The 18757-nt window shown below is 44.0% G+C and overlaps 1 protein-coding gene across 1 annotated transcript in view; it reads left to right on the plus strand.

The window, feature by feature from the left end:
* Positions 1-18202, plus strand: part of MUC13 (mucin 13, cell surface associated) — a 30990-nt gene extending 12788 nt beyond the window's left edge. Inside the window, exons 5-12 of the mRNA XM_012473868.2 lie at positions 1594-1649; positions 6859-7022; positions 9877-9996; positions 10305-10434; positions 11090-11127; positions 12722-12806; positions 15256-15457; positions 16853-18202. Of these exons, the coding sequence (XP_012329291.2) occupies positions 1594-1649; positions 6859-7022; positions 9877-9996; positions 10305-10434; positions 11090-11127; positions 12722-12806; positions 15256-15457 (795 nt within the window). The 3' untranslated portion in view covers positions 16853-18202. The remainder of the gene's footprint in view (positions 1-1593; positions 1650-6858; positions 7023-9876; positions 9997-10304; positions 10435-11089; positions 11128-12721; positions 12807-15255; positions 15458-16852) is intronic.
* The last annotated feature ends 555 nt before the right edge of the window (positions 18203-18757 follow it).

The following is an 18757-nucleotide window of genomic DNA, read 5'->3' on the forward strand; positions in this document are numbered from 1 at the left end:
TAAATGGACAGATAAAAAATAAATTATTTCCACAGAATGAAAGAGAAAAAATTTTTAAATGTTGTTTCTCTTTTTTATATTCAAATTTGCATAAATTTTCATACTAGACTGGCTTTAAAAAAATATCTAGAAGAAGAATTACATCTGAATGTCTGTTACCTATTTTTCCCATTGTCAAAAATGATGGCATGAACAATAGTTTCCTATCGTTTAGATGATTGTGATCGAGTGCACACATGTGAGCGAGCATGAAAGGAAAGTGTTAGTCTGCAGCCACAGATGTTAGTCCTGGAAGGACTCGCAGAAAGTGTCCAGCCAATATAGCTCAAAGTTCAGTTTGAAAGGAAAAAATATTAGCCTTAAATATGTCTTAGAAGTCAAGGTGGAGGCTGGGCATGGTGGCTTATGCCCGTAATCCTAGCACCTTGGGAGGCTGAGGCGGGCGGATTACTTGAGGTCAGGAGTTTGAAACCAGCCTGGCCAATATGGTGAAACCCCATTGCTACTAAAAATACAAAAAAAAAAAAAAGCCAGGCATGGTGGTGGGAACCTATAACCCTAGCTACTTGGGAGGCTGAGGCAGGAGAATTGCTTGAACCCAGGAGGCAGAGGTTGCAGTGAGCCGAGATTGTGCTACTATACTCCAGCCTGGATGATAGAGTGAGACTCTATCTCAAAAAAAAAAAAAAAGAAAGAAAGAAAGAAAGAAAGAAAAAGGAAAAATAAGTAGTAGAGGTGGAGAGACTTTTTTTTAAAGCTAAAGTCTATTCTATGACAAGGTCTGTGTCTCGCAATTTGAAATTGGGTCACTATTAGAACTGGTAACATGGAAAACACGTATCACGGAAATGATTTTGCAGAAGGTGCAGAGAGAGCTAGTGCTTTCAACCGCACAGCCAGCCAGTACATGGCAGTGCTAGGATAGAATCCATGGCTGCTGTGTCACAGAGTTTGCTCTGCCCCTTTGCCATGTCACCTCTGCCCCGTGGGCCAGCTGGCAGTGACTTGCCCTCTCATCTCGGATCTGCATTCAAATTTGCCAGCTTGTACTATTCAGTACACTGAAGTCAGCAACATCAATGCAGTCCTACTTCCAGGGAACCCCTGAAGTGCTTCCTGTGGCTTTACTGAGCAATGGTCACTTAGCACTACATTCCCCAAACTTGCCTTTGACTGTGAGTGTCACAAAAGCCCCCTCCAGTTACAGGCCTTAAGCCCTGGTCTTCAGAGATTAGATTAAAGACTTGATCTCAGTCATGACTTGATGTTCCTGGGGGAACCAGTGAGGGGATGAAGCATTCTCAGAGTTTCTGGGAGATTTGTAATCCAAAAGGGATCCACCAGAACTCGCTTACAACCACTTGAGTTAGGAAAATAGAGAGAACTTACTTTCTTCCAGGGCCTCTTAGCAGTCTATGTGGGGGCGGTCCTGGCTCAGGTAGTAAGAAGTCTCCGGGGTCCATTTTCTACCCAGCTGGATCCTGTTAAAAGCTAGATAGAGCATCATTTTTTTCTGCCCCATTTGATTGGTGGAAAATGTTAAAAAAAAAAAATTTGCTTTTTACTTGTTACTAAATCTGTTCTCCTCCACAGTTTGAAAATGTATTTGGCACATCTGTTTATGGACAGACTGTAATTCTTGCTGTAAGGTAAGTTTGTTATGGACTGCTGGGCTACTTTGGAGGCAGATGTGTGTCAGTCTAACTTCTGAGCTTCTCTTGAGGTCTGCATATAACATTAAGGCCCTCTATGGCAAGTCACAAGTTAAGAGGAGAGGGTCAGTCTCAGTCTGAGCACTGCAAAGGGGACGGTGTGCCTTGGCCCTGCCTCTAATGTCGCACCAACTCTGGGCAGTGTGTGGCCTGGGAAAGGCAAGATTCTGCAGCAACTTGTGTACATGGTCCAGAACATCATCTGGATCTCTTTGGCTTGATCCTATGGCTGCAAACCATACCTAGTCAATCCCTGGAATGTGCATTCCAGCAGGCCATGAGCAGACTGAATGGCCTATGATCATCTCTTCCTCATATGGCAAGTGTGATGGGGACAAGAACACCCAAATCACACATCTGGCTACAGAAGTGTCAGTGGTAAGCTCTTTCTGCAGTGAGAACAAGCACTTATTGAGCACTTTGATATGTAATGGCAAGTGCTGGGTGCTATTTAGGGACATAAAGAGGCAAAAAGCAATTCCATCTCAGCCTCCTCTGAAGCACATTAATACACACATACTCAGGCTGAGGAAAGAATGCTGTAAGACAAACGGAGTTAGGTAAGAAAAGCAGCCCTCATGTAGCAATGCACTATTTACATCTTTTTTTTTTTCTTTTTTTTTTTTTTATTGCATTTTAGGTTTTGGGGTACATGTGAAAAACATGCAAGGTTGTTGCATAGGTGCATACGTGGCAGTATGATTTGCTGCCTCCCTCCCCTTCACCTATATCTGGCATTTCTCCCCATGCTATCCCTCCCCAACTCCCCACCCCCCCCGCTGTCCCCCCTCCCCCCAACAGACCCCCGTGTATAGTGCTCCCCTCCCTGTGTCCATGTGTTCTCCTTGTTCGACACCCGCCTATGAGTGAGAACATGTGGTGTTTGATTTTGTGTTCTTGTGTCAGTTTGCTGAGAATGATGTTTTCCAGGTTCATCCATGTCCCTACGAAGGATGTGAACTCCTCGTTTTTAATGGCTGCATAATATTCCATGGTGTATATGTGCCACATTTTTCCTGTCCAGTCTATCATCGATGGGCATTTGGGCTGGTTCCAGGTCTTTGCTATTGTAAACTGTGCTGCAATGAACATTCGTGTGCATATGTCCTTATAGTAGAACGATTTATAATCCTTTGGATATATGCCCAGTAATGGGATTGCTGGGTCAAATGGAATTTCTATTTCTAGGTCCTTGAGGAATCGCCACACTGTTTTCCACAGTGGTTGAACTAATTTACACTCCCACCAACAGTGTAAAAGTGTTCCTATTTCTCCACATCCTCTCCAGCATCTGTTTTCTCCAGATTTTTTAATGATCGCCATTCTAACTGGCGTGAGATGGTATCTCAGTGTAGTTTTGATTTGCATTTCTCTAATGACCAGTGATGATGAGCATTTTTTCATATGTTTGTTGGCCTCATGTATGTCTTCTTTTGTAAAGTATCTGTTCATATCCTTCGCCCATTTTTGAATGGGCTTGTTTGTTTTTTTCTTGTAAATCTTTTTTAGCTCATTGTAAATTCTGGATATCAGCCCTTTGTCAGATGGGTAGACTGCAAAAATTTTTTCCCATTCTGTTGGTTGCCGATTCACTCTATTGACTGTTTCTTTTGCCGTGCAGAAGCTGTGGAGTTTGATTAGGTCCCATTTGTCTATTTTGGCTTTTGTTGCCAATGCTTTTGGTGTTTTGGTCATAAAGTCCTTGCCTACGCCTATGTCCTGAATAGTTTTGCCTAGGTTTCCTTCTAGTGTTTTTATGGTGTTACGTCTTATGTTTAAGTCTTTAATCCATCTGGAGTCAATTTTAGTGTAAGGTGTCAGGAAGGGTTCGAGTTTCTGCTTTCTGCATATGGCTAGCCAGTTTTCCCAACACCACTTATTGAACAGGGAATCCTTTCCCCATTGCTTGTTTTCTTCAGGTTTGTCAAATATCGGGTGGTTGTAGATATGTTGTGTTGCCTCCGACGCCTCTGTTCTGTTCCATTGGTCTATATCTCTGTTTTGGTACCAGTACCATGCTGTTTTGATTACTGTAGCCTTGTAGTAGAGTTTGATGTCCGGTAGTGTGATGCCTCCCGCTTTGTTCTTTTTGCAATGCACTATTTACATCTTAAGTCTTACTATTGTATTGATCCTTATAAGCCATATCAAATCCTTTGTGGCTCGCACCTGTAATCCTAGTGCTTTGGGAGGCTGAAATGGGAGGATCACTTGAGACCAGAAGTTCAAGACCAGCCTAAGCAACATAGTAACACTACATCTCTACAAAAAAAAATCTTTTAAAAATCTTTGTGGAATAAGATAAAGAGAGAGAGTGTATGTGTGTATATATGTATATAAAATTTCAGAGAGGCCTTTTAAAAGTGATGGGTTTCCAGCTTGGTCTTGAATGAGGAGCAAGTCTGGTTGGCAGTGAAGAGGCACAGTTTGTATGGCGGAAGGCTGGCAGTCAGCAGACAGGTTGGGCCCAAATTCAGAGGCTCTGAAGCTGGAGGTGTACAGCAGACAGCTGCCGGAGGATTATGAACTGTTTCTGGGAATTAGGTTTGGTTTAGTGGACAACAGCCAGTTCATGTGTAGGGGATGCTTGGATACAAACAGGAATGGTGAGGTTGGAATGGAGTCAGCCAAAGCTGTGCTTGAATCCTGGCCTTGGCACTTCCTCCCTGAGTGACCAGGCAGGTGTTCTAACCTCTCTGAACATTTGTCACTGCATTGGTATAATTGGGATAATCTGATCAACTTCCCTGGAGCCTTATGAGGAGTAACTGAGGTAACATTTGGAAGATTCCTTGTATGCAGTGCCTGGCACAAAGTTGATTTCAACACCAGGGACCTGCAGTGTGACGGAGAGCTGTTCCCACAGGGTCATTTGGGGGATCCCCAAAACTGTGGCACTCCTTTGATTCTTAAGGAGTTACTAAAAGGGAGCCAAGGGTATTTGGAGGCAAACCTTCAACTGTGAGCTCAGAGGCATGGAGGGAACTACTTCCCCCACCTCGGGGGCCTTTGCAGGGCAAATGCAATGGGGGCTCGCCTAGAAAGGCGTTTCTTAGGCTCCAGTCCAAAATTCTCTCTCCCCTCTGACTCCCCAAGCTCTTTCCTACTGTAGCAACGTTGGAATTGGAAGGATCCTCAGAATTTCTCTCTTTAAAACCTCTCTTTGGACAGAGGAAGAAACTCAGGCCCAGAGAAGCTGACAGATCTTGGGCCACAAATGGACAAATAGTGGCAGGCTTGGGTCTGGACCTCACGGCTTAACTCCAAGCCCAGTGCCCTAGTAATTTATACTCAAGTGCACAGTGGCTCCAATATTCCCTTTAACTGTTCCACAGGTGTAATGTCTTGCCTCCTGAATTAGAATATAAACTAGTAGATTCTTTAAACAAAGAAATTATGGATCGCATTTGCTTTCCTAGCCCCAGTGCAAAGCTATGCCATATAGTTCAACCAATACAGAATAATTTTTATCAAGTACACCTGTCTCACTGCTCTTTACATTCCACTGCCACCCACCCTCCCCACACCAAATCCTGTCATGAATGAATTATGGCAGAAAATATTAAATTATTGGGCGGGGCGCAGTAGCTCACGCCTGTAATCCCAGCACTTTGGGAGGCCGAGGCAGGTGGATCACCAGGTCAAGAGTTCAAGACCAGCCTGGCCAAAACATGAAACCCTGTCTCTATTAAAAACACAAAAATTAGCTGAGTGCGGTGGCAGGCACCTGTAAGCCCAGCTACTCAGGAGGCTGAGGCAGGAGAATCGCTGTAACCCAGGAGGTGGAGGTTACAGTGAGCCGAGATCATGCCACTGCACTGCAGCCTGGGCAACAGAGCAAGACTCTGTCTCAAAATATATATACATATTAAATTACAATGCTGAAGCCCGTTTCATTTTTTGGACTCCCTTTTGTGCCTAAAAATTGAATTTCGTTCATGTTTTGGATTTTCTTGATGGTTCTGAGGACCCAAGATGGATGCAAACATTTCCTAAGGAGGTTGGCTATATTTTTAGGCTTCTGCATTTATTTGAGAGTCAAAATGAAACATGACTGGGCAAGGTGGGGCATGCCTGTGGTCCCAGCTACTTGGGAGACTAAGGTGGCAGGATCAGCTGAGCCCAGGAAGTCAAGGCTGCAGTAAGCACTCCACCACCTCACTCCAGCCTGGTGACAGAGCAAGACCCTGTCTCAAAAAAAAAAAGAAAAAAAAGTCAAAAAGGAGTATAAAAAAAATTTAGACAGCAAAATATATCCCGAGGCTTAAAAGCACAGAGCCACACATCAGATAATAAAGAAGTTTTTAAAAGTCCTTTTCCCCCATCTCAGTGATTGTATCACTTGATTCTTTTTGGACAATGAAATAATTGAACTTGGCACAGCTGTGCTTAGGGCTCTGAACTGCAGTGCTGATGAGAAAGAGAGAGAGAGACAGAGACAGAGACGGAGATAGAGACAGAGATAGAGACTGATGCCTCTTGTCTTACTGATGCCAGGCAGTTCACATTGCCCGTAGGATCTGGTAGTACACGATCATGTTTCCAGCAGCCCCAGCCGTCTTTGTGTCGGTTCTCCTTTAGGTCATGTGTGTCCAGGCCCAATCATATTCCCACTTTGAAGCTGCCTGCTGACTTCATGGTCCTTTCTGGGAGTGATCCAGGCTCTCTATGGCTGGTTACTGCTTTCTCCATGCACAGGGAAGGACACGGGCCCCTCTGTCTCTCTCAAAGAACCAGTCTGAGATTTAACAGCTCAGCGAGACTTACTCTTGCTGTCCTGTAGAAAGTGACAATTTCCCATTTCAGATGTTACTTGTTCTAATTCTGGTTAGCTCCAGGCTCCTAGATCCTTAAAATGATTTTTCTCAATTTTTCAAAAAATCATTATCCACAATTTTCCTAAGTTTTCTCCAACAGAACACTGTTTTCACCATAGGCTTCCCCTGAATAAACATCAAATCGAGATCTCCAAGCCTATACATTGCCATCTTTTGGCAGCCCCAGCCTCCATATGTGGGCCCCAGTTGTAGGGACAGGACAGCAGGTCAGGACGAGGGTCAAGACATTCAGGAGTCTGGGAGGTAGGAAGACTTATTTGTTGATTCTTCAGTTCAATTCATTAATGACAGATTTATTTCATTTTTAGCACACCTCTGTCAGCAAGATCTGAAATGCGTGCTGGTGACAAGGTTGTTAATGTAACAATAGTAACAATTTTGACAGAAACCACAAATGAAAATGAGACGGATGTGACTGATATAATTAATAAGGCAATTGCAAATGACTCAGGAAACCTTCTAGAGTATGATTGTAAGTATTGTATACTTTTATTCAAAGTTTTTTGTGAACTTTTTCATTCTATGTGAAAAGGGGCCAAGAACTACATTATTGAACTGACAAATGTCTCCAAATTTCCTTTTAACCAATTCTTCTTCCTTTTCCTGCTCACTTGCCATCTGCTTCTTTCCAACCATCTCCCAAGTCATCAAGCTGACCAGGGTGTTCCTCTCTAGGAAGGTATAAGTGACCAGACAAATCACTGCTGGCCAGGGAAAGAAAAAGGAGAAACAAGAGGGCTTTGTACCGAGTTAGAGCTTTACAAATGATTACATAAAGTTTTATCCGTGGCTGGGCACGGCGGCTCGCTCCTATAACCCCAGTACTTTGGAAGGCTAAGATGGGCGGATTCTTTGATCAGAGGAGTTTGAGACCAGCCTGGGCAACATGGCAAAACCCTGTCTACAAAAATTACAAAAAATTAGCTGGGTGTAGTGGTGCAGGTCTGTGGTCTCAGCTACTTGGGAGGCTGAGTTGGGAGCATTGCTTGGGTCCAGGAGGTTGAGACTGCAGTGAGCTGAGATCACGACACCACACTGCAGCCTAGGTGATAGAGCAAGACCAAGCTTTACCTGTTCTATTTTCTCCTTTAGACTGACACACAAGCCCACCACGTAGCTGTAGCAATTTTCGTTTGCTGTGTTACAACGGTAGTGGCCTAAACAACCACCATTTACTTACTGCAACCCTAGAATTCCATGGGTCTGAATTTGGGCTGGGCTCAACTGGATAGTCTGCTGATCTGGGCCAGGCTTAACTGATCTCTGCTGGGCTCACTTAAGTACCTGCCGTTAGCGGCTGGGTCAGCTAAATTGTTTGTCTCTGCTCCACGTGGTCTCTTATCCTTACCAGACCCGTCCAGAGGATTTCAAGAGCAGCAAGAGGACTTCCTGGTCCTTTCTGGGAGTGATCCAGGCTCTCTATGGCTGGTTACTGCTTTCTCCATGCACAGGGAGGGACATTCGCCCCTCTGTCTCTCTCAAAGAACCAGTCTGAGATTTAACAGCTCAGCGAGACCTACTCTTGCTGTCCTATAGAAAGTGACAGTTATCCATTTCAGGTTTCCCATTACTTGTTCTAATTCTGGTTAGCTCCAGGCTCCTAGATTCAATACACAAGTGTTTCTCAAGTCTCTGCTTGCATCACAGTTATAACTGTCCAGTTGGCTAAAGCAATTCACATGACCAAGCACAGCATGGAAGGGCCCTGCAGAAGGGGTACAGAAAGGTGTGAATAAATTGATGTCATGACTGCAGTCAACCCACCACAGCAGTCACCAGAAGTTCCTCACCCCAGAAGCAACCCATTGGGGCCAGTCCCAGGAAGAGGTGTTTATAGCTGGTTCTCAGTCCTGGTTGCCAAATCCAGAATCCCCTGTTGAGCCACAGCTTATTTGACTTTTCTATAGCATTTGGCACCAGTATCCTTCCCTTCTTGATATTACCTTCTTCCTGGGCCACCATCTACCGTTATCCTAATCGCCTTCCTGCCTCCCTCACCCTTCTTTTTGCTCCAAGACTCCTTTTTTCACCTCTTAAATATTTGCTTTTTTCTTTCTTTTTTTTTTAGACAGGGTCTCACGCTGTTGCCCAGGCTGGAGTGCAGTGGGGTGATCTCAGCTCACCACAAACTCCAACTCCCGGGTTCAAGCAATTCTCTTGCCTCAGCCTCCCGAGTAGTTGAAATTATAGGCTTGCACCACCATGCCCGGCTAATTTTTATATTTTTAGTAGAGACAGTTTTTGCCATTTTGGCTGGACTGGTCTTGAACTCCTGATCTCAGGTGATCTGCTCACCTTGGCCTCCCAAAGTGCTGGGATTACAGGTGTGAGCCACCGTGCCTGGCTGGAAAATACTTTTTCCTGTTCTCCAGCTTCAGTGTCACAAATAAATTGTTTTCTCTGTCCCAAATTGAAGAATCTCTTGCTCTAGGCTTTTAATTCGAGGTATTTGCATGTGGCGGGAGGATGGAGGCTTAGTTACAGTTTGGGATGTTTAGTAGAGAGGAGCCATATGACTCTACCTACTCCTATTCTTTCCCCATAATCCATTCTCAGATTCATCTCCCCCTACCCTCCACCCCCCGGAGATGGAATCTTGCTCTGTCACCCAGAGCTGGAGTGCAATGGTGTGATCTTGGCTCACTGCAACCTCTGCCTCCTGGGTTCAAGCAGTTCTCCTGCCTCAGCCTCCTGAGTAGCTGGGACTACAGGCATGCATCACCATGCCCGGCTAATTTTTGTATTTTTAGTAGAGACGGAGTTTGACCATGTTGACCAGGCTCGTCTCAAACTCCTGACTTGTGATCCACCCTCTTTGGCCTCCCAAAGTGCTAAGATTACAGGAGTAAGCAACCACACCCAGCCCAGACTCATCTTTTAACCCTAATGCCTTCCAATCTATTTTTATTTCTTTATTTACTTTTATTTATATTTTGATACAAGGTCTCACTCTTGCTCAGGCTGGAGTGCAGTGGTGTGATCATGGCTCACTGTAACCTTGAACTTCTGGGCTCAAGTGATCCTCCCACTCCAGCCTCCTGAGTAGCTGGGACTACAGAACTTGCCACCATGCCCGGCTAACTTTTAAATTTTTTGTAGAGACAGGGTTTCACTGTGTTGCCCAGGCTGGTCTTGAACCCCTGGGCTCCAACGATCCTCCTGCCTAGGCCTTCTAAAGTGCTGGAATTACAGTGAGCCACTGCACCTGGCCCCAAAACTTATTAAAAGTCAAAGTATAACAGCAACGAGGTGGGGCAATTTTCACAAATTACCTTATCCGTGTTGTTACGCTAACTATTTTTTTTTTAATTATTTGTGCTTCTCAGTGATCCGTCGGTGTGATTATTATGGTTGTAAAGAGGCCGCGAATGAATGCATCAATAGTTTAACATGTGAATGCAAATCTGACCTGCTGAGGCCTAACCCACAGAGCCCTTTCTGTGTTGGTAAGTGTTTCACCTGCTTCTAAATGTTCTTCACAACTCCCACTTTCTCTCCTTTTGCAACATACAAAATTCACTGCTTGAGTTTCCACATTCATTTCAGAGTCTGAGTGATACGACTTCTGACTTTAGACATATGAACCAAGGCTGGGACCTTGGCTAACCCAGGTCAGCTTCACAGGGGGCACATCAATAAGCATCTCGTTTACCTAGAAAAAGCAATGTGAAAAACACTGTCATGTTGTCACATGTGACTTTGGGGTTAAAGAGGTTGTTTCTGAAAATTACCAAGAAATCATTCTGTTTTGAAGCTTCCAGTCTAAAGTGTCCTGATGCCTGCAACGCAGAGCACAAGCAATGCTTAGTAAAGGAGACCGGTGCAGACCCTGAGTGTGTGTGTGTCCCTGGCTACCAGGAAGATGCTAATGGGAACTGCCAAAAGTAAGCAAAGTCACTTTGTGTTTGTCTCACCATAGCTGGAGCTAGGCAAAGAAGATAGGCCTTGCAACACGTATACAGGTGTGGAGTCAGGAAGTTGGTAAGCTGGCATAGGTTGGTAGAGACAGAGCATCATCATCATCATCATCATCATCGTTTTCGAACATTCTCTATGCTCCAGGAAACACACTGCGTAATACCTATCGCATAGCAACACCGTCCAGAATGTCTTAGTTTCCCATTTTCAGGTGAGGAAACTGAACTGAAAGGAAATATCCCCCAGCTTACAGGACAGCAAATAAGTGGCAGAGCCATGTGGCACCGCAGCCTGAGAGGGTTCCACTCCCCTCCATGCCTCTTGGATTCAGCTTTGCCTGAACTGCAGAATCTTCCTGGAGCACAGAAGATGGAGTATTCAGTCAGTAGCAAATGAGCCTACATGGAATTGCGTACCCCCTCTTACCCTTCCAGAACCCCGTGGAAGGTGGTCTCCTGGAAGAATGAGGGTGTAAGGAAGACAAAAGAAAGGGGAAAGGAAGCAAGGGAGGACAGAATGAAAGGAAGGTGGAAAGGAAGATGTGGAGGCTGGGGTGGGAACTCTGACGTGCTCCCCACAGGGGCTCTTTAACACCGTTTCCTGTCACTCACTGTATTTCAGGTGTGCATTTGGCTACAGCGGACTCAACTGTGAGGACAGTGAGTATGAAAGGCTTGCTATTATAAACAAGTTATTAAGCATCTGAGAAATCAATAGTGACCACATTCTACATCCTGCCCAGTCCTTTGAAGTCTCTGTCCTGTTTCATAAAGAGAGAAACTATCTGCCTCCAGTTGGTCTTCTGGGTCCTGCCCTGCCATGCCCACCCTTAGGTTATGGACAGCAGTCCCTCTGCCATAGAAAATAACAGAACTCAGCCCAGGAGTGGGCTGGTGCCTCTGGACTTGCTTGAGACAAGAGAAGGGAGTCTTAGCATTATGTTGATTTCCTACATTAGCTTACATATATATTATCTGCTGCTACTAGAGATAAAAGACAAGTACATTTCAAAAATTCCGGTGGTTACGGAAGAGCAGACCTAGAAACCAGACGTTTAAATACTCAAATCCTTTTGCCTCGGAGCTATTTACTGGTTTGGGATAGTTTGCTGCAAATTCAAATTCTCTTCCCTCCCGTGCCCCACCCCCACCAGATTAAGAAATACTTTAGATTTTCAATTATTTTATATTTTAAAATCTACATAATGAACTAAAGATCAGTGATCCAAGATGAAGGAAATATTACTGTCAGCCTTCCTGCCAGCCATGAAGATAGTGATGGGTGACATTCTCCATTTCTACTGTATTTTATTGCAAGGAATAATTTGCTAAGTCTTCCTTTGGAGTTTTCAGTTTCCACACCTATAAAATGAGAGGTTTGGACAGACAAACTTTGAGGTCTTTCCCAGACTTGCTAGTCTGGCCCCATGAATCCACGTTAAAGGCGGCATTTGTGGGGGTCACGTAGAAGGAAGAGACAGAGAGGTCTAGAGCAGCATTGCCCAGTAGAAATATTATGTGGGCTACACATTTTATTTGAAATTTTAGAAATTTCAAGTAAATTGCTAAAAGTAAAAAGATAACATTGATTTTAAGAACATATTTTATTTAACCCGTATATCCAAAATATTATTTCAACATGGAATCAATAAAAAAAAATGATTAATCAATTATTTCACATTTTTTTTCACACAAAGTGTTTGCAGTCTGGTGTGTCTGTTACATTGTGTCTCATAGCTGCAGTCACCTGTCAATAGTGCCAGCCAAGGCAGAGTTAGGAGAAGAGAATGGGTGATAATGAATGTCTAGACTCTTCCCTCATTGATATTATCGAGCCATTGGCTGGCTCCTCTAGCAGTGATATTTAACTCCAACCTAATTTCTTTAGCTTATCAGTAAGGCGAGGTATAGAAGGCAGGCAAAGGCAGCAGAGGTAGGAGGGAGGTGTGGCCCTCGGTTGAGACCCCACTCCCCACCAAGCCCACGAAGATCCTGCCACCATTGGCCTCCTTTGTATTTAGTCTTTTGTCTGGCAAGGCTGCCCTTTCCAATTGCGTGCTGAAGACACAGTTTAGGAGGTGTGAGGAGGGGATGCTAAAGGAAATAGACCATTTACCCAACCTAGCCTGGAGGGTTGGAGACCAGAGCCTGATGGTCCTCACAGCTAGGAGTCCCCGGGAACACACATACCTGTGCAGTAGACAGTTGGAGGTCAGCTTGTTGGGGGCTGTTCTTATTTTCTTCTCCCTTTCAGATTTTCAGCTGATCCTCACTATTGTGGGCACCATCGCTGGCATTGTCATTCTCAGCATGATAATTGCATTGATCTTCACAGCAAGGTATGGGAAGAAACTGTCCTTTTTTAAATTTAATTTTTAAAAACAGACAGCGATGGGGGTCTCACTATGTTGCCCAGGTTGGTCTCGACCTCCTGGACTCAAGCAGTCCTCCCATCTCGGCCTCCAAAAGTGCTGGGATTACAGGCATGAGCCACCACATCCGCCAGAAGTGGCCTTTTCCTGGGACACAGCACCACCAGCATGATACTCTCTAGTTTACAACACACTCATCCTCTCCTGGGCAAGAGAAGGGGGATAAGGGAAGGACTTTCTAATACCACTGACCTTTTCCTTACCTTAAGTTTCTTCTTATTATATAAGCTATGCATGATCATGGAAGAAAATAGAGAAGTGGGTAAAGAGCGAAATTTAAAAATCACTCACAAAACCCGCCACCTTGAGACAACATTTTGAACTATAACTTTCCAGATTTATTTCTATCTTTTAAAATATTATTATATATGTAATTTTGTGTCTTTTGTGTTTTTTAAATTTTAGGTTGGGGTTCTTTTTTGGTTTAACACCATAAGATAACATCACAACCATTTCCGTTTGTCATTAAAAACTCTTTGTTAATGTATTAGTATTTTAACTCCACTGAAGTTGTCAAATACAATTTTCATCAGATCACTTCCCTGTACAGGAGTCTGCTACAAATGGTCTAAAATCAACCTCAACTTAACCCCCTGGGGTTTTACAGACTTTTTAAAAGAAAGGTTATCTCAGCCAGGGATGGTGGTAGCACCCCTATAAATCCCAGCTACTCAGGAGGCTGAGGCAGGAGAACCCCCTTGAACCCAGGAGGTGGAGGTTGCGGTGAGCCGAGATCATGCCACTGCACTCCAGCCTGGGTGACAGAGCAAGACCCTAACACACATAGACACACACACACACACACACACACACACACACACACACACGAGGTTATCTCTGCATGAGTATTTCTTAGCTTGGTGCCTTAAGGTCCCTTCTCTTAAGGAAGGGGCAGTAGTATCTAAATAACAATATTTAGATAGACTAAATGTCCCCCCATTAACAGGAAAGCAAATGCTGTGATCTCTTTTCCATTCTAAATGTGCCAAGTGGGGATCCACGTTGATTTTTCTTAAAACTCCTTTTATCTAACATTTAGTTCATATCTTATATTTTGGCAGAATAGGTATTTTTCCACTATAACGTGAGAGGATAAATAGATTCTAGGTTCTTAAAATATTTTGTTGTTGTTTTTTTCTTTTTTTTTTTTTTTTTTTTGAGACAGAGTCTTGCTCTGTCACCCAGGCTGGAGTGCAGTGGCATGATCTTGGCTCACTGCAACCTCCACCTTCCAGGTTCAAGCGATTCTCCCGCCCCAGCCTCCCCGGTAGGTGGGACTAGAGGCACGCGCTACCGTGCCTGACTAATTTTTGTATTTTTAATGGAGACGAGGTTTCACCATGTTGGCCAGGCTGGTCTTGAACTCCTGGCCTCAAGTGATCTGTCCGCCTCGGCCTCCTAAAGTGCTGGGATTACAGACGTGAGCCACCGTGCCCAGCCTCCTTTTAAGTCTTTGAACTTGTTTTACTCATTTTACCCACTGAGGTGATTCTTAGATGTTGACTTTGCTTGAATGAAATACTGTATCACAAATCATTTTCTCTCTTTGACCTCTATTTTCATTTCTAGAAATAATTCAAAAGCACACTTAAGAATAACAATATGATAAGCAAAATATGAATGAGGCCAGTGGAATTAGATAGTTTTGTTGGATCAGCATTGAAGTCCAGGTTTTGTAGTTACACAGAGCTCATAACCTTAAATTTATGGAACCTACACTGAATAAAATAATGAAATGTTTTATTTTATTATTAGTAAGGCTTCAAGTCTGCAATTTATTTTAATTTTTATTTTTTGAGACGGAGTTTCACTCTTGTTGCCCAGGCTGGAGTGCAATGGCGCGATCTTGGCTCACTGCAACCTTTGCCTCCCAGGTTCAAGCCATTCTCCTGCCTCAGCCTCCCAAGTAGCTGGGATTACAGACATGCGCCACCATGCCTGGCTAATTTTGTATTTTTAGTAGAGACAGGGTTTCTCCGTGTTGGTCAGGCTGGTGTTGAACTCCCAACCTCAAGTGATCCACCCACCTCAGCCTCCCCAAGTGCTTGGATTACAGGCATGAGCCACTGTGCCCGGCTGCAACTTATTCTTTTATAAAAAACTGTTAATGTTCTTTGGTTATGTAACTTATTCTTAATTGGATCAGAAATGTTAACAACTGGGGAATCTGGGTGATGAGGCGTGTGAGAGAGAATACTGTAATATATATATATATATATGTATGTATGTATTTGGTAGCTTACAAATAAATGTAAAATTAGTTCAAAATTTAAAAGTATTTTTAAAAAGAACATTAACATTTACCTCAAGGAATTTTCTGCCATTGTCAAATCCTAATTCCTCTTACTGATTACAGATCAAATAACAAAAAGAAGGATATTGAAGCAGAGAACTTGATTGACGAAGACTTTCAAAATCTAAGACTGCAGTCGACAGGCTTCAGCAATCTTGGAGCAGAAGGGAGCATCTTTCCTAAGATCAGGATAGCGGCCTCCAAAGACAGCCATGTGCACAATCCCTATGCCAGCCACAGCAACGTGCCTCGCCCTGACTATTAGGTGAGTCAGTGCACTTTCCCTTCTGCTTTTGGGAGTGAATGCACCAGGGCAGGCAGAGACCTGGTTGTTGGATCTTCAATCCTTGGCTGCCCTGCAGGCTTTCTTTTTCTTTTCTTTAATTGAAACAGAGAGATCAAAAAGGAAGCTTCCTGCTGTTGGAAGTAGCCGCCACTTGGTCCCTAACTCTTAGCATCTATGTGACTTTAGACACATCACTTAATTTCCCTGGCCTTCTATTTTCTCATCTGTAAAAAGGGCAGGTTGATTTAGATACCCCTAAGGTCCCTTTAGATTACCAAATCCCGTGAATATGTCTCCAGAGATGATGATGCTTCTCAGGCTGTTTAAAGGCCTAGGTCTTCAGCTAGGGCCAGGAAGGACATCAGATGTAAACGTAGTTCTGTGGGATCCTTTTCACCAGACCGTGTGAAGTCAATGCTCTCCTTCCCTCCCGCTTGATCTCGAGCCTACTCAATCTATTTCTTTTTTAGTTCTATTTGTTGTTGTTATTGTTGTTGTTTTGAGATAGGGTCTTACTCTGTCACTCAGACTTCAGTGCAGTGGTACAATCCCTGCTCATTACAGCCTCAACTTCCTGTGCTCAAGCGATCCTCCCACCTCAGCCTCCCAAGTAGCTGGGACTACAGCCACATACTACCATGCCCGGCTAAGTTTGGTACTTTTTGTAGAGACAGGGGTGTCTGCCATGTTGCCTAGGCTGGTCTCAAATTCCTGAGCTCAAGTGATCCTCCCGCCTTGTCCTCCCAAAGTGCTGGGATTACAGGCATGAGCCAAGGCACTGGGCCTCAATCCATTTCTAAAGATATAAAATGGAACTTGGCTTATTGGCTCATCCCCATCCCCATAATCCTAGCACTTTGGGAGACTGAGGCAGAAGAATCGCTTGAGCCCAAGGGTTCAAGACCAGCCTGGGCAAGTAAGGAGGAACCATCTCTACCAAAAAAAAAAAAAAAAAAAGCTTTTTTTAAAAAAGGAGATAAGGCTAGTTAGGCTGGCAATACTATATTTCTCTAGGGAGGACTTTCAAGGACAATAGCTTGTACCCACTGGGTTTGTATTGGATAATCATAGCTGGCACTGCTTAGTGTGATTGAATGAAATGTAAGGAGGAAGCCTGTGAGAGACTTTTGGAAGAAGAATGACAGGCTGAGATGGAAAGAAGGAAGATGGTGAGGGAAGAAAAGAAGGGGCTGGGGAAGAGATGGGGAATGGAACAGATGCAAGGAGAGAAATGTTAGGGAGAATACAGGAGAAAGCTGAAGAAGACAAATAACATTAACCAAAGTAATGTTAATAATTTACAGGTCTAAATGATCGCATATGTTTCTGTTAGAGTATTTTCTAAGAGTATTATCTCTCCCTCTCTCTATCTAGAATCATAAAAATGTGGAACCCATCGTGGCCCCCCACCCACTGTACAAGCTATTATTCTGAGTGTTTAGAAAGACTGATGGAGAAGTGGGCACCAGTAAAGATCTGGCCTCCAGGGTTTTCCTTCCACCTGACATCTGCCAGCCTCTCTGAACGGAAGTTGTGAATGTTTGCAATGAATACAGCTTGCTTGCTAAATAAGAGTCTGTGACATTATATGTAGTAGATGCTATTAGCATTTGTCAGATAGGTGGTTTTCTTCAATCAGTACGGAGTAGTGAGACCATGGTTAGGGTTGTTTGTTAAAGTTTTTTCCTGGTAGGGGAACAAGAACCATCTCCTATCTGGGGGAAAGCTCCCAGCATTGCTTGCTCCTGGGTGAGCGTTGCTGTTAAGTGACTTAATTCCCCTGGGAGACATCGCATCAACTTGGAGGTCTGAGGGGATGAGAAGAGATACCTACCATCTTTTAAGGGTCACAGCTTACTCTTTGAAAAGTCAGAATAGGGATACTGCTTCCATCCCTCTGATGGAGGAATTTTGGCAACCTTTGAACTGCCCAGAGCTTGCAACCTAGCCTCATCCAAGAAGACAGGAAAGAGATACATCTCTCAGCTTTTTCAGGAGGTGTGACTAGGAATCCAGGAACTTTTTGATGCTAATTAGAAGGCCTGGACTAGAAATGTCCACTACGAGGTACACTCTACAATTTTTGAAACACTGGGTGGTAGAGAGAACAGAGAGAGAAAAAAAAAACATGACCGGGTAGAAGGAAGAGAGGGAAAGGAAACTGGGCTAGGAGGTGAATTAGAGAGGAGGCACCTGGGATCCACCTTCTCCCTATGGTTCCCTCCTCTATCAGCAAAGGAGCACTTCCTCTAATCATGCCCTTCTGAAGACTGGCTGGGAGAAGGTGTAAAAACAAAAACCCAGGAGTAAGAGCCTTACGTCAGTTTGAAACTGGAGACATGCTCTCTGGCCAAGGGTGCGAGAGGGAGCTTGTGCTCGGGAGTCCAGCTGTCCAGACTCAGGGTGTAGGTTCTTTTTGTAAGAATCAAAAAGAACTTTTTGAATGCAAATGCAAAAGTGTGTGCCATTGGGACCTCAGCCTTCCCTGGTGACAGAGGCTTAGCTGTGGCCACCAACACACACACACACACACACACACACACACGCATGCGCGCACAGAATGGGGCGACCACATCCAGCACAAGCTTTTACAAATGTTATTAGTGTCCTTTTTTATTTCCAATGTCTCGTCCTCTTAAAAGTTATTTTATTTGTTATTATTATTTGTTCTTGACTGTTAATTATGAATGGTAATGCAATAAAGTACCTCTGTTAGATGGTGTCCTTTCTGTGTCTGTGGCTTTTTTTTTTTTTGAGACACAGTCTTGCTCTGTCACCCAGGCTGGAGTGCAATAGTGTGAGCATGGCTCACTGTAGCCTCAAACTCCTGGGTTCAAACAATCCTCCCACATCAGCTTCCTGAGTAGATGGGCTACAGGAGTGTGCTATCATGCCCAGCTAATTTTTCTTTTTTTGTAGAGACAGGGTCTTGCTATGTTGCCCAGGCTGCATTTGGAGGTTTTGATGATGCACACAGCAGCTAGTCTCATTTTAAATAGCAAACATGACACATGGTAAATGAGAGTGATTGGCATCTGCTGTCCTTATTAGGGGTTATTGGATTACCCAAGGTAACATTCTAACACATAGTAGACATTTGCTTCTCCCATGCACATCCCACTCCTACCCTAAATGAAGCAGCCAAGCATTTTGGGTGGGGCTGATCTTACTCCCAGCTACAGAGGTTGGCCCTGATTGGTTCAAGCCAACCAGTAAAATCCCACGACTCCTTGCCACAGTAACTGACCTAAAAGTGAACATGTGGCATAAGTGGATATA

This window comes from Aotus nancymaae, unplaced genomic scaffold, assembly GCF_030222135.1.
Source record: "Aotus nancymaae isolate 86718 unplaced genomic scaffold, 86718_ANA_hifiasm-v0.15.2.pri h1tg000046l, whole genome shotgun sequence".
In the NCBI taxonomy this organism is placed as follows: Eukaryota; Metazoa; Chordata; class Mammalia; order Primates; family Aotidae; genus Aotus; species Aotus nancymaae.